The sequence below is a fragment of the Stomoxys calcitrans genome, chromosome 1, assembly GCF_963082655.1.
Source record: "Stomoxys calcitrans chromosome 1, idStoCalc2.1, whole genome shotgun sequence".
Lineage (NCBI taxonomy): Eukaryota > Metazoa > Arthropoda > Insecta > Diptera > Muscidae > Stomoxys > Stomoxys calcitrans.
In genome coordinates this window covers 210,155,558-210,171,311 of record NC_081552.1, presented here as the reverse complement: position 1 = coordinate 210,171,311, position 15,754 = coordinate 210,155,558, and the positions used below count along the sequence as shown (strand labels likewise).

The window sequence follows — 15,754 nt, the reverse complement described above, 5'->3', positions numbered from 1 at the left end:
GAGATATTGCGCATAGAACTCGATAAATGCGATCCATGGTGGAGGGTATATAAGATTCGGGCCGGCCGAACTTAGCACGCTGTTACATGTTTTTCTTTTATTATTGAATATATTGAAGACAATAAACAATAGGTGTTAAGGTGGAGGCCACCGTAGCGCAGAGGTTAGTATGGCCGCCTATGACGCTGAACGCCTGGGTTCGAATCCTGGCGAGACTATCAGAAAAAATTTTCATCATGGTTTTCCCCTCCTAATGCTGGCAACATTTGTGAGGTACTATGCCATGTAAAACTTCTCTCCAAAGAGGTGTCGTACTGCGGCACGCCGTTCGGACTCGGCTATAAAAAGGAGGTCCCTTATCATTGAGCTTAAAACTTAAATCGGACTGCACTCATTGATATGTGAGACGTGGAATGTTTCCGTTCCTAAGTGGAATGTTCATGGGCAAAATTTGCATTTGTTAATACAATGTTAGCAAGTTTAAGGGATGTTTGTTGAACTGAGGCGAACCATATAAACCCTACAAAAGGCATAACATATGTAATTATTGCATGAAGTACCTTCAAATTTGTAAAGCATCTAAAGGTAAGCATACTTACACCGGTATTCAAAAAAACTTAAGGTGGGTTTGAAATAAGTCTATTTCTTTAGACAGATTTCTTTTATAGAACTGTCGAATACACCTATATTAAGACCTCATTAAGTTTTGTGAATAAGGCCATAAGAATTTAAAGTGTATAACTATTATGAATACTACGGATACTAGGATAAGGGATATACTTACCTGATCATTACCTTTGTAACACATCGAAATATTGTTCTGTGATCCCATAAAGTATACAAATAGTTCAGCGGTAACTCCTCGGCTCCTGATGCCTTGTTGTTTTTCAGTCGGGTCACTGCTACATCATACCATTGATCATTTTATTATGGGTTATAGTATTGCAATCGAAATTTTAATATTTTTGGGGGGTTTATGCTCAACAAAAATCTGTAGTTGTGGCTACCGTGGTTCAACGTTTCATAAAAACCATCATAGTTAGCTTAAAAACCAAATACTGTTAATTAATAAAATTTTTTCCTTTTCTATTCTCTTTGCAGTCTCAGGCGATGCGTATAGTGCGCACAGTTGGACAGGCTTTTGAAGTATGTCACAAATTTAATATTCACAAAAATTCCTTGGATCACACTGAAGATCGTTCTGATATATCATCGTCAGAACTTTTGGATGTGGAGACCCGTTCCGATCAGCATTTGAGTGATGAGGATGGCCATAACAAGAAAGGTGAGTGATAAACAAACAAAAAAAAAAAAAAAACAAAAAAGCCATAAAGAAACCCAATATTTTTGTTTTTGCAAAAAATAAACTTAAAAAACATGACTGCTTATATTGGGTTGCCCAAAAAGTAATTGCGGATTTTTCATATAGTCGGCGTTGACAAATTTTTTCAACGGCTTGTGACTCTGTAATTGCATTCTTTCTTCTGTCAGTTATCAGCTATTATATTTAGCTTGCTTTAGAAAAAAAGTGTAAAAAAAGTATATTTGATTAAAGTTCATTCTAAGTTTTATTAAAAATGCATTTACTTTCTTTTAAAAAATCCGCAATTACTTTTTGGGCAACTCAATATTAATTGTAGTGGGTGTGTTGATAAAATCCCTCTGGTGATAAAAAAAATTAATTATTACCAATTATGAAAAGTGTTGTTCCATAATCTCTCATTTTATGGACGCCTTTTCATACAGAATGAACATTAATTTACTTTATCTCATTAATCCTTCATTATGTTTAGCATAAAATTTGCTTATTCTGCCTTCGATAAGGTTGATCAACGAAGAGGAGAAGGAACCATAAAATTTAATAACTTTTTTTTTCCAATGCTTGTGTTATGTGTTATGAAAATTCTGTATTCGGTATTTAGACTTTTGAGGTAGGGAGAGAAGTAAACAAATAAAGGCGTGCTAAGTTCGGCCAGGCCGAATCTTGAGAACCCACCACCATGGATTCTGCTAAAAATTTATAAAAAAAAAATTTAGTTGAAGGGCATCAATTTATTCAACATACCAAACTTCTGTGAAAACAGCAAAAGTTTAAGCTCTAGGAACCGATCAAGGATAATTGAGAGACCGGTTTACGTGGAAGCTATGTTAGGTTATAGACTGATTTGGAACGTACTTGCCACAGTTGTTGGAGGTCATAACAAATAACTTCGTGCAAAATTTCAACCAAATCGGACAAAAATTGCGGCTTCCAGGAGCTCAAGAAGTCAAATCGGAAGATCGGTTTGTATGGGAACTATGTCAGATTATAGACCGATTCAGAACGTTCTAAGCACAGTTGTTGGAGGTCATAACAGATAATTTCGTGCAAAATTTCAGCCACATCGTATGAAAATTGCGGCTTTTAAGCGCTTAAGAAGTCAAATCGGGAGATCGGTTTATATGGGAGCTATATCAGGTTATAGACCGATACGGACCGTATTTAGCACAGTTGTTGGAGGTCATAACAGATAACTTCGTGCAAAATTTCAGCCAAATCGAACAAAAATTGTTTCCAGGGGCTCAAGAAGTCAAACCGGGAGATCGGTTTATATGGGAGCTATATCAGGTTATAGACCGATACGGACCGTATTTAGCACAGTTGTTGGAGGTCATAATAAAATACTACATGCAAAATTTCAGCCAAATTGAACAAAAATTGCGGCTTTCATGGGCTCAAGAAGTCAAATCGGGAGATCGGTTTGTATGGGAGCTATATCAGTTAATAGACCGATTCGGAACATACTCGCCACAGTTGTTGGAGGTCATAACATAACACTTTGTGCAAAATTTCAGCCAAATCGGCTTGTAAGGGCTCAGAAGTCAAATCGGAAGATCGGTTTATATGGAAGCTAATAGCCGAACCGGGCCCGCTCCGCTGTGCCTTCTTTAACTCTCTAATACATTTTTAGGATAGGGACACTTCGGCCTGAATGTGAATATCGAATTCATGCCATTGAAGCATATGACGCCTATGAAGCTGAATTGTCATGATTGGTCAATATATCCATTTGGCGAGGCACCAGACTACATCAATAGATACCATGTTTTGTTTTTGTTGACGAAGGTTACATTAGGTCAGTTTGAATAAAGGGTGAAGATATTCATCTGTTCCATGCCACTATAGATATACACCTAAGCCACTAATCGGGTTGTTGTGCGCTCTAAAAAGTAACCTCGAAGAAGAATATTTTAACTTTTCGGAAGTGCTTCAACATCTCCCCACATGTCCTACACATGCTAACACTTGCCGCATCGATTTTGCCTAAGTGAGCTCGTAGTCTTATGTTATGACATCAAAATATATACTGACCTTCTTCTTACTTCTTTTCAGTAATAGCCTCGTCCTCTCATCCGGATCCGGATCACCCCATACGATTTTCGCCGTCCTACCGACTATTTTGCTGTTCCACAGTGTTACATGCGCTTGCAGTAACTCTAGAAATGGATAATCGTCATGACATTTTATGTCGATCTAGCCATGTCCGTCCTTCCGTCCGTCTGTCGAAAGCACGCTGACTTTAAGGGAGGATTAAAGCTAGACGCTTGAAATTTTGCACAAATACTTTCCATTAGTGTAGGTCAGTTGGCATTGTAAATGGCCCAAATTTGTCCATGTTTTTATATAGCTGCCATATAAACCGATCTGGGGTCTTGACTTTTTGAGCCTCTAGAGGGCGCAATTCTCATCCGATTTGACTGAAATTTTGCATGAGGTATTTTGTTATGACTTCCAATAACTGTGCTAAGTATGGCGCGGTATCGGTACATAACCTGATATAGCTGCTATATAAACCGATTTGGGATCTTGATTTCTTGAGCCTCTAGAGGGCGCAATTCTCATCCGATTTGGCACAAATTTTGCACAAGAGCTTCTCCCATGACCTTCAAAATGCGTATTCAATATGGTCTGAATCGACCAATAGCTTGATACGGCTCCCATATAAACCTATCTCCCGATTGTGCTCCTTGAGCCCCTACTAGGCGCAATTCTTATCCGAATGGACTGAAATATTACACAATGACTATCTACAATGTTCAGCATTCAATTCATTTATGGTCTGAATCGGACTATAACTTGATATAGCTCCAATAGCACAACAGTTCTTATTCATTATTCTTTGTTTGCCTTAAAAGAAATACAGCGCAAGGAACTCGACCATTCATGGTGGAGGGTATATAAGATTCGGCCCGGCCGAACTTAGCACGCTCTTACTTCTTACTCAACAAATAGATCTTTCTATAGATTAACTTAACTCTTTAACTTTTTCATACCGGGTTTTATTGCTCCCACTCTAGCTGTGGTTCTTTTGTGCCAAAAATCTATGATAATGGAAATTGAAAATGTGGCAGCAACAGCAGACAACTCTTCCCAAATAAAATCCTTCAACAATCTTCTACCATCATTAACAATACCAAAATGAGCAACACATTTAAATTATAATGATGTGATGTGAATCCATAGACGATGTGTTTAGGCTACGCAGCTGTTAAAGTGTAACGATATATAAAAATAATTATATTGTCGGGTATTAGCACTAAAAGTAAGGCCACCTAAAAATGTGGGTTAGCCCCCTTGGCATTTTACGTGTCAACAATGTGGTAACACTCTGGCTTGAGACATGTGTTGCATGTTAAGTGCTTCTATTTCACTACGTGATTGCTACCAAAGTACATGTGACAGCATTCTCCAAAACTGTTTTTCCTATGAAAACACTTTAATATTCTCCAGCATGCAGAATGTTGGTCCTTGGCATTAGAATATGAATAGTGAATTCATAACATTATCATTAACATACTTGGTGAGCACATTATGCATGATTTAAGCAAACACAGATAACAATGGTAAAGAAACAAAATTTAGGTTAATGAAATATATACAAAAAAAAAAACTTAAAAATCTGTTTTACTTTACTCTTATTGGCTATGACAGAATATTTGTTCCACTAGCCGAACGTCGTATAGCGTTCCAAGCGCCTCGGTCTTCTGCGCTTATTCTAAAATCTCTGACATTAAGTTTCAAGGTGTCCCCACAACTTGATCTTTACGTCGGGTTTTTGGTCTTCCCGGTTTGCGTGTACCACCGTGATTGCCTTCAAAAGACTTCTTTGCTGGAGCTTCTTCATCCATCCTAGCCAACGCAGCCGTTATATTTTGATGCGTGTAACAATGCTATCGTCGTCATACAGCTCATACAGCTCGTGGTTCATACGTCGCCTATATTCTCCATTGAAGGCAAACTGGTTCATATATTTTACGTAGAATCTTTCTCTCAAATACTCCAAGCACTGCCTCATCTGCTTTCACAAGTACCCATGCCTCAGAACCATATAGCAACACAGGTAGTATCAGTGTCTTGTATAGTGTAATCTTCATCTTTCAAGAGGTGACCTTGTTTCTAAACTCCCTACTTAGTCCAAACTAGCATTTGTTTGCCAGTATTATTCTTCGCTTTATCTCAAAACTGGTGTCATTCGTTTCGGTTTCGGCGTTGCCGAGGTAGATACAGTTGCTGACTGTCTCAAAGTTGTGGTTCCCAACTTTCTCCATTTTCTTTATCTGCTCGGTTGTGCAAGGCTTTTTGGGAGTTGAAACCATCCATTTCGTCTTATCTCCATTAACTGGCAGACCCATTTTCACTGACTCTCTTTCGATTCTTTCACAGGCTGCAGTTAGTACTTCCGATGAAAAACCTATGATATCGATGTCATCGGCATAGGCGAGTAGCATGTGTTCTCTTGTGATTAGTGTGCCATATCTATTCACATCTCCATCTCGTATAATCTTCTCCAGCAGGATATTAAAGAGATCGCACAATAGGCTGTCTCCTTGTCTGAAACCTCGTTTGGTATTAAATGGTTCGGAGAGATTCTTTCCTATTCGTACTGGGGAACGCGTATCAGCAAGTGTCATCCTGCAGAGTCTTATTTGCAGGGATACCAAACTCAGTCATGGCTTGAAATACCTTTGAACGTAAAGGAGTATCGAAGGCGGCTTTGTAGTCAACAAAGAGATGGTAGGTTGGTTGATTTTTCCTTCTCGGGTCTTTTCCAGGATTTGGCACAGTGTGAATATCTGGTTTAGGGTGGATTTACCAGGTCTAGCCGCCGCATTGATAGGGCCCAATTATCTCATTGACTTTAGGTTTAAGTCCTTCACACAGTACGCTTGAGAGTATCTTGTATGCGATGGGGAGGAGCCTTATTCCTCTGTAGTTGGCACATTCCGTCTTGTCTCCTTTTTTGGGTACGGGACATAGTATGCCGATGTTCCAATCATCGGGTATGCGTTCTTCGAGCCAGATTGAGCAGATAAGCTGATGCATACGCCTTATCAGCGTGTCGCCTCCGGTCTTAAATAGTTCAGCGGGTAACCCGTCGGCTCCTGCTGCCTTGTTGTTCTTTAGTCGGGTCACTGCTACTTGCAACTCATTCTGATTAGGAGGTAAACATTCTATACCATCATCAGGGATTGGTTCTGTGGTATCCTCTTCGCCGCCAACGTCGGACACTAGCAGTTGGATAAAATGTTCTTTCCCCTTATCATTGAACTTAAACTTGAATCGGACTGCACTCATTGATATGTAAGAAGTTTGCGTCTGTTCGCATTTATACAGCTAAGAAAAGCTCATTTTTTACCTCATCTTTGCAAAATTCAGCTAAGAAAGTCTTTTAGCATCTAATTTCACTTATGGAAGTGATTAATATTTAAATGGTACATTAAGATAACATGCCAAAACAAAAGTGCCATTGGACTGGTCTGGAGACTTTTAATGCTGGGAAGATATCCTTAGTTGCTCATTGTTACAAATATTTTTTATTTATTTTTTATCATGTGTTTATTAAATATGATAAAAAGGTAAATATTTACCTTATGTCTAGAATAACATCATTAAATTATTAATGGCAGGTATTAAAATTTTTTAATTTTTCTTCAAAGTATTTTTTTTTTTTGTTTCCTGGACATAGTCGACCAAAATTTTTAGTATGACAGGTAATAGTAATGCGTAGTACAGAATGGCTGCAGGCAATAAGAAAGCATAAACTTTTTAAAATTAAAACATGGACTAATATTTGATCCAAACATTAAGAACTCAAGTAAAAGTTTCCATAATGAATATTTTCCTTTGACGTGATTATCCAAGAACATATATTGTGGAAAGGAAGAAATTGAACCTAGTCCTTAAATCGGACTATAGCAATGATCTCCTTGCTGTACGAGGAGAAATCATCAACAAGAGAAGAAAATGATTCCATTTACGATTCTTTTCTGAATTCTGGCTTGCTACTTGTAGTATTGAGTATAATCCGACTTTTCAGATAAGAACTAAGGCTTCTAGGTATTTATTCTAAGCCTAAGAATCAGTTATATATTCTAAGCCCCATCTTATAAGTCTTCTTGGTTGATTATTTAGGTACGATTGTATGCTGTACCTAACAGATTGCAATCTCCACCATTGTAAGGCCGCTTTGGCGGCACTAAAGGTCCTCCTAATGCCAGGGGGATTTGACGTGGTTCTTTTCCAGGAACCATGGGTGTGTGGAGGAATGGTTCGTGGACTAAGAATTCCGCGATTTGAACTTCTCAAGCACAAAGCCTATATTCTTGCTAAGAGTAATCTAAATGTTTTTCTTCTTTCATCGCTATGCACTGAAGATTAAGTAGTAGCCGGCCTTGAAAAAAACAAGTCTCATTACTGCCTGGCTTCCCTATATATGGCACACGATTCAGAGATGCCGCCTTCAAACCTTAAGTCGCTGGTTGAAGCCGCTTCTGTAGGGAAGAAAGTAATGCTAATGCACTTCATCAGATATGGGGTATTTCGGATGTCAACGAAAGGGGAATATATTGCAATCTAGCGATTTGTAATAAAAGGTATACGCCCACCTTTATTACCAGGAACAGGCATGAGGTACTAGATATTACCTTTGTATCGGAAGATATAAGTGGAAGAATATGCGACTGGGAAGTGTTGGATGACCACAGCTTCTCTGATCATCGTTTTATTAGTTTCAGCCTTGGAGAAACTACCGCAGTAGTGGTCCCTCGGCGGAAGAAAGGCGGATTGGGATAAATTTCGGCACAAATTCTACACGTCTATCCCTTCTATACCAGAAAAGGAAGTGGAAACTACAGAGGATATAGACATAGTGGACAAGCGGATCACGGAGGCCCTGAATGACTCACTTGTGTTATCATGCCCTAGAGCCAAGGCAAGGGGCAAACAGCGACCGCCATGGTGGACCCCAGAGCTGGTTGGTCTAAGGAAGGACTGCAGTAAGCTCTTCAACAGAGCAAAAATCAGAAGAGCACGTCACGATTGGGACATCCACAAGGCTGAGCAAAGAAAATATAAAGGCGAGCTTGGAAAGGCTCAAAACAAATCGTGGGTGGAATGCTGCAGCTCCGTGGAGGATACATCTGAGGCCTCTAGGCTAAGGAAGATTCCTCGATGTTCTCGACACCCATTACGGTGGGGTATATTCAGTAGCCAGAGAATGTATGGACTATGTCTAGTGAGGAAACACTAGAACTACTCGTTGATACACATTTCCCGGGAAATTCTCCAATGGACAATGTGGCGCCAAATGTGGTTGTCACTGGTATGCATTCGTCGGAGGCTATTAGATAAATTGTGTCTGTGCCGAAAATTCTTTCGGTGATAAGAAGTTTCGACTGCTTTAAGTCAGCAGGTCCTGATGATGTATTACCGGTTGAATTACAAGCGGTGTCTGATAGACTGGTTCCCTCTCTTAGGGAGATACCTGTGGTATGGAGGGACACGTAGGTCATTTTCATTCTGAAAGCAGGAAAACCCTACCTTACGAAGGCGAAAGATTTTTGTCCTATTAGTCTGTCAATCTTTATGCTGAAGACTTTTGAGAGGTTGGTTGAGACATATCTTAGGGCAAAGATCCTTGGAGATGGCCTGCAGCATGCTTATAGTAAAGGTAAATCCACTGAAACAACCCTTCACGACCTAGTCGACTAGAAAGCGGGTTCTCTCGCTGTCAAGGAATATACAATGGTAGAATTTCTTGATATTGAAGGTGCTTTCAATAATGTAAAACCGACGTCAATCATAAAGGAGTTGGAGTTTCTAGGCATCAACTCTATGGTAAGAAAGTTTATTAATAACTTGCTTCCTTAAAGATGCATTACGGCAGGCTTGGGATCTGAGGATCTAAAAAGATGGGTCAGCAGAGGAACCCCTCTAGAAGATGTACTGTCTCCTCTTCTTTGGAATATAGCCATTAACAATATATTATAGTCTGTTTAAGAAAAAGGCGTAAAAGTGGTCGCGTATGACATGGCAGTTGCGGTTAGGGGAAAGTTTTCCAGCACTCTAAGGAAGCTTAACGTGCAACAGCAAAGTGAGCTACCGAAAGTGGTATAGGTATAAATCCGTGCAAGACAGGAGTATTTCTATTCAGCAGGAGTTACAAGTTGGCTATAGTGACACCTGTCTCCTTGGGAGGAGATAATATTTCATTTATAGAATGCGCAAAATACCTGGGTCTTTTGCTGGACAGGAAATTGAACTTAAAATCCATAATTTTGGAAAAGGCAAGAAAGGCCACTCTTGCCCTATACACCTGTAAGAGAGCCATTGGCAAAAGTTGGGGATTTAGACCGCGTGTCATGCATTGGGTATATACTGCAGATGTCAGACCCATTATGCTATATGGTGTTGTGAGTCTGGTGGACGGTGCTTCAAAAGTCCACCTACTGCTCAATAGTTAATCGGATCCAAAGGATGACTTGTTTGTGCATCACAGCCGCACCATCTCATGCATTGAATTAAATGCTAATATGCCTCTGGACATTGTGGCTACCCAAATTGCAGCGACCACTTCCGTGAGGTTAAGGGAGCTTTCTCATTGGTCATGTGGCGGCTACGGACACTGTGGTATCCTTGATACAATAGCCGATGTTCCGGGCAGTGTGGATTACTCCCGACCTGAGCCGTTTTTTGATAAAAATTGGAGCGATTGGAACTACGTTATCCCTGGTAACAGAAGTTACATAGACTTCTATACGGATGGTTTCAAACTACACGATCAGGTGGGCTTTGGAGTGTACTCTAAAGATCTAGAACTGGTCATATCGAAAAGGTTACCCGACCACTGCAGTGTATATCAAGCAGAGATCCTTAAGGAAGTGGTGGAGTGGCTAAGGTATAATGGCATTACGACGATTGGCATAAATATCTTCTCAGACAGCCTTGCAGCCATTAAATCCCTGGAGAACGTAATTCTGAACACAAAGACCGCCCTCGACTGTCGCAGGTCTCTCAACGAGATGGCTGAACATTTCAAAATTCACCTGTTCTGGGTGCCGGGCCACAGAGATATACCAGGGAATGGTAAAGCGGATGAGCTTGCGAGACTAGGAACTACCCTACACATTTCAGGGATACTGAAATCTGTGGGTATGCTTCTAGCGATATGTAAGCTAAGTTTTAAGGATCAGGCCCGAAGGACAACAAATGATAGATGGTCACAAAGAGGGGACTGTGAGCATTCCAAAACTATGTGGACTTGAAGAGGTCTACTGCTTTGCTGTCATTGTCTTGAACAGACTTCTAAGTTATTGCCTGTCACTGTCTAATCGGAAAACATGCTGACAGACTGAAGGTTGCCGGCAACGACTTTTGCCGAAGCTGTGAGGACATCGAAGAAGAAGAGACTATAGAACACCTTCAGTGTGTGTGTCCCGCTCTGGCATTCGGAAGGAGTTCCACTTTAGGTTCTCATTTCTTTGAGAACCTATTTGATTTAGCGGATGTAAACATTCGCAAGTTGTTGGGCTTTTTAAAGCGATCTGGATGGCCCAACGGGAGGAACTAAAAGGCATCTTCCTTTTTATGTTCCTGTGGTATTACAATGGACGAAAACGTCTAAGTGAGTCTGCTGAGAGACTGCCACTAAAATTTAAACTAACCTAACAGATTGCACTGTCTTTATTATAACCAACATTGATTGCTGTTGAACATAGTATTATGAAGAATATGACTGATATCGTAAACTTTAAATAGTCAACCTATAAACTACTGCTAATGCTACTGCATAATAAAGACATGCAACATTAAAGTGATAAATCGAGCAATGGCAATTTTACTGCGTATTCAGAATTGTCTGCAGGTGTGGACGTTTTAAAATTTATGACCACCGACAAGTGCATATTCTTAGTCATTGGAAACATTTTATTTATTCATTTTTTTTTTGAGAAAGCCATAAAAATATTATTATTATCTTTCCCCTGTTTCTTAATGAAATGTTCATGGGAGAATATTTATGTATTTTTCTGCTGTATAACTTTTAATATAGACATTTATTGAAAGTACAGGGGAAAAAACTTATTTGGCAGATTGCGCCGACCATGCTGCTCTAGCATTAATCTTGTTTTTAACTGCTAAGCGTCAAACATACTTCGCATCAGCAGTCGTCGCGCATTAAAGTCTCAGGGGCCTCAGTCTTCCCCAGTGGGTGGAATAATAATTTTTTAGGGCAATATTTACCAAAGTTTTTGAGTGCTGCCTCTCTGTCTGGACTTATCGTTCTTGCATCATGCAAACAATAACAGAATTTTAATGGTCTGCTTTTGGTTTTGTTTTAGCCAACGCAGAATAACAGTCAAACTTCCGCGTAATCCCCTTCTCTTTATACAACGGTGTCAGCAACAAAATTTGTAGCATGCCACCTCATGGTGTCGTCGTTGTCAAAATCAATTTTCACACATGCAGCAGAATTTTAGCAAATTTTCACTTTATGGCTTTTTAAAATCTGTCATAAAATTTACAATTTACATCAACTGTCGATTTTTCTGTTGTCAAAATTGAATTTTGTTCGTGTGCTGGCATTTTTTGTTCTTGTTTTCTTGGGAGTGAAAAATATTAAAAATTGATTTTTTGTTTGATTTTTTTAATGGACTATTGTTCTGATTTCTTTTTGCGGAAGATTTTAAGTTTTTTCTTTTTGTTTAAATTCATATATCTGCCTTTATACATTTAATGGAGAATTTCCATTATAACATACATCTTATGCAATTACTTACGCTTGCTTTGTTGTTGTGGTTATTTATTAATCATTGGTAGTATTTTCCTGTTTATTGTCCAAGTGACTTATCCAGGTTGAGGTTTTATAGCCATTGTTCACATATTTGGCTATGGAATTTTTCCACAAAAGTAGTCCAATGCATTTTGCATTTTTATACCCACCACCATAAGATGGGGGTATACTAATCTAGTCATTCCATTTGTAACATCTCGAAATATACGTCTAACATCTCATAAAGAATATATATCTTCTTGATCGCCTCGACGTTCTGACTCGATCTAGCCATGTCCGTCCGTCCGTCTGTCGAAATCACGATAAAGGTCGAACGCGTAGAGCTAGCTGCTTAAAATGTTGTACAGGTAATAACTATTGATGTAGGTCGTTGGAGATTGCAAAACGGCCATACCGGTTCAGATTTAGATATAGCCCCATATAAACCGATCTCCCAATTTGACTTCTTGAGCCACTGGAAGCCAAAATTTTTGTCCGATTTGGCTGAAATTTTGCATGTGGTTTTCTGTTGTCACTTCCAATAACCCTGCCTAGTACGGTCCAAATCGGTCTATAACCAATCTCTCAATTTGATTCTGGAGCCCTTACAAGCCGCAATTTTTGTCTAATGTGGCTGAAAATTTGCATGTGGTGTTCTGTTGTGACTTTCAAAAACTGCGTCAAGTACGGTCGAAATCGGTCTATAACTTAATATAGCTCCCATATATACCGATCTACCGATTGGCCTTCTTGAGCCCTTACAGGCCGCGATTTTTGTCCGATTTGGCTGAAATTTTGCACATGGTGTTCTGTGATGACTTTTAACAGTTGCGCCAAGTGCGTTCCAAATCAGTCTATAACCTGATAAAACTTCCACATAAAACGATCTCCCGATTTGGCTGAAATTTTGCATGTGGTTTTCTGTTATGACTTTCAACAACTGTGTCAAGTACGGTCCAAATCGGTCTTCAATCTGGTATAGCCCCTATATAACCGATCTACCGATTTTTGTCCGATTTGGATGAAATTTTGCAAGTAGTGTTCCGTTATGACTTCCAATAGTTGCGCCAAGTGCGGTCCAAATCAGTCTATAAGCTGATATAGCTTCCATATAAATCAATCGCCCGATTTGTGTTCTTGAGCTCCTGGAAGCCGTTGTCAGATTTGGCTGAAATTTTGCATGTAGTGTTTTGTTGTGACTTCCAAACAATGTGCCTAGTACGGTTCAAATCGGTAAAAAAACTTACAAGCCGCAATTTTGGAAAGTGCAAGAAAGGCCACTCTTGCCCTATACACCTATAAGAGAGCCATTGGCAAAAGTTGGGGATTTAGGCCGCGTGTCATGCTATGGGTATGTACTGCATTTGTCAGACCTATTGGGTTGCCCAAAAAGTAATTGCGGATTTTTCATATAGTCGGCGTTGACAAATTTTTTCACAGCTTGTGACTCTGTAATTGCATTCTTTCGTCTGTCAGTTATCAGCTGTTACTTTTAGCTTGCTTTAGAAAAAAAGTGTAAAAAAGTATATTTGATTAAAGTTCATTCTAAGTTTTATTAAAAATGCATTTACTTTCTTTTAAAAAATCCGCAATTACTTTTGGGGCAACCCAATATTATGCTATATGGTGTTGGGGTCTGGTGGACGGCGCTTCAAAAGTCCACCTACTGTTCAATAGTTAACCGGATCCAGTTGGCTGAAATTTTGCAAGTAGTGTTGGACCAATAGTTGGTCCAAATCGGTCTCTAGCCTGATATAGCTTCCTTATAAACAGATCTCCCGATTCGACTTCTTGAGTCCTTACACGCCGCAATCTTTATCAGCAAAAAAGGATAATGGATAAAAATTGCTATGCTATTGGAGCTATATCAGGTTATGAACCGATTCGGGTCATACTTAGTTTGGGTAGTGGAGACCATAGAAGAAGGCATTAAGCAAAATTGCAGCCCATTCGGATAAGAAGTGCACACTAGGGTGCAAAAGTAAATTTGCCCATGGTCATTCATTAAGGAACAGGGGCAAACTTCCCTCATATCCATGATTGTTGTCCGATTCAAGGTTAAGATCAATGATGATGGGTCCTCATTTTTATAGCCGAGTCCGAACGGTATGCCGCAGTGAGACACCTCATTGAGAAGTAGTTTTAACATGGTATAGAACCTCACAAATGTCGCCAGCATTATAAGGGGATAACCGCCGCTGAAAATTTTTTCTGATATCCTCGCCAGCATTCGAACCAAGGCATTCAACGTCATAGGCGGACATGCTAACCGCTTCGCCACAGTGGCTTCCAATCAGGTTATAGAGTGATTCAGACCATTTTAGGTACGAAGGTTGAAGGTCATAGGAGAAGTCTTTGTACAAATTTTCAGCCAAATCAGACAAGATCTGCGTACTCTACTTCGACTAATATGGGAGCTATATCAGGTTTTAGAACAATTCATACCATACTTGGCACTCGTCACAATACAAAGTTTTAGTCACATCGGATAAGAGTTGCGACCTCTAGAGACTCAAGAATTCAGGGTTTTCAGGTTTTAGGACGATTCAGGCCATACTTGGCACACGTCACAATAAAAAAATTTAGTCACATCGCACAGTGGGCCAAATGGCAAAAAAATTGGAAATAAGTCTACAACTTTTTATCTGTTGATTTTAGCCATACAAAATGTTCTAGACATTTGTAGAGGAGGACATAGGCTTTCAGAAAAGTGCTGTTGTTGGTCCATATCTTTAATACAGGGTGAGCTACAGGGTGTCAAAGTTGACCACTTTTGACTTCTCCAAGCTTCTGGGGGCCATAACTTTTGATCTACTCAACCGATTTACATGATTTAGGACTCTAGAGAAAGAGCTTGACAAGATCTAAAAAACTTATGCATAAAGTACCATGCCATCGTGTACTGTTAAGGAGTTATGAATTGTTTAATTTTAAAATATGAAAATTTGGCCTTGGTTTTTTTCAGTGTTTTTTAAATAACTCCGTCAATTTTAAAGCTATAAACTTCATACTTCACACAAATTATGCCAGCATATGTGTGCATAAAATACAAAAGGAATCACGTGAATATCTTTGGCGGTTTAAAAATGGCATCGTTTTCAATATGAAAAATATTTTTTTTGTCAAAAAATTGCAAAATTTTTCAAAAAAGATACTCCCATTTCCTTTAAGTTTTCGCAAACTTTGGCCGTCAAAGCATTATCATTTCTTTCCATTTTCACAAAGTCGAGGTATTAAGAAAAGTTTTAAGTGCTAATTTGGCTAATTTCGATATCAAACAACACCGTTATCTTAAGACCAAAATGGCCAATTTTTTTACTAAACTTCAAAAGTTTCTCACTGGAAAAAAAGTTCCACGGGGATTTTTTCGCTTTTTTTGAACTTAAATGAAAGCTTAAAATGTTCCCAACATTTTAAGGTATGTCTCGCCATATCCTAGCCATAAATGAGATCGTAGCGATCAAAATACTGAAAAAAGTCAATTTTCAAGTAGTGCTATATTCATTGCTAAAAAACAAGTATTACGTCACATTTTATTGCAAAGATGTTAAATAAACTTTTATTTGGTAACACTTCTTCTACAAAACACAAAAAGAATCATGGAAATATCTCTATTCTATTCCATTTTATGGAACCGGCAATAAAAAAGTCAATTTTTCAAAAAA

The 15,754-nt window shown here is 39.0% G+C and overlaps 1 protein-coding gene across 7 annotated transcripts in view; it reads left to right on the top strand.

The window, feature by feature from the left end:
* LOC106092952 (capon-like protein) overlaps positions 1-15,754 on the top strand; it is a 977,840-nt gene that overhangs the window by 894,891 nt on the left and 67,195 nt on the right. For all 7 annotated transcript variants that reach the window (XM_059361277.1, XM_059361272.1, XM_059361274.1 and 4 more), the window contains one exon: positions 1,102-1,285. In XM_059361277.1, the coding sequence (XP_059217260.1) occupies positions 1,102-1,285 (184 nt within the window). The remainder of the gene's footprint in view (positions 1-1,101; positions 1,286-15,754) is intronic.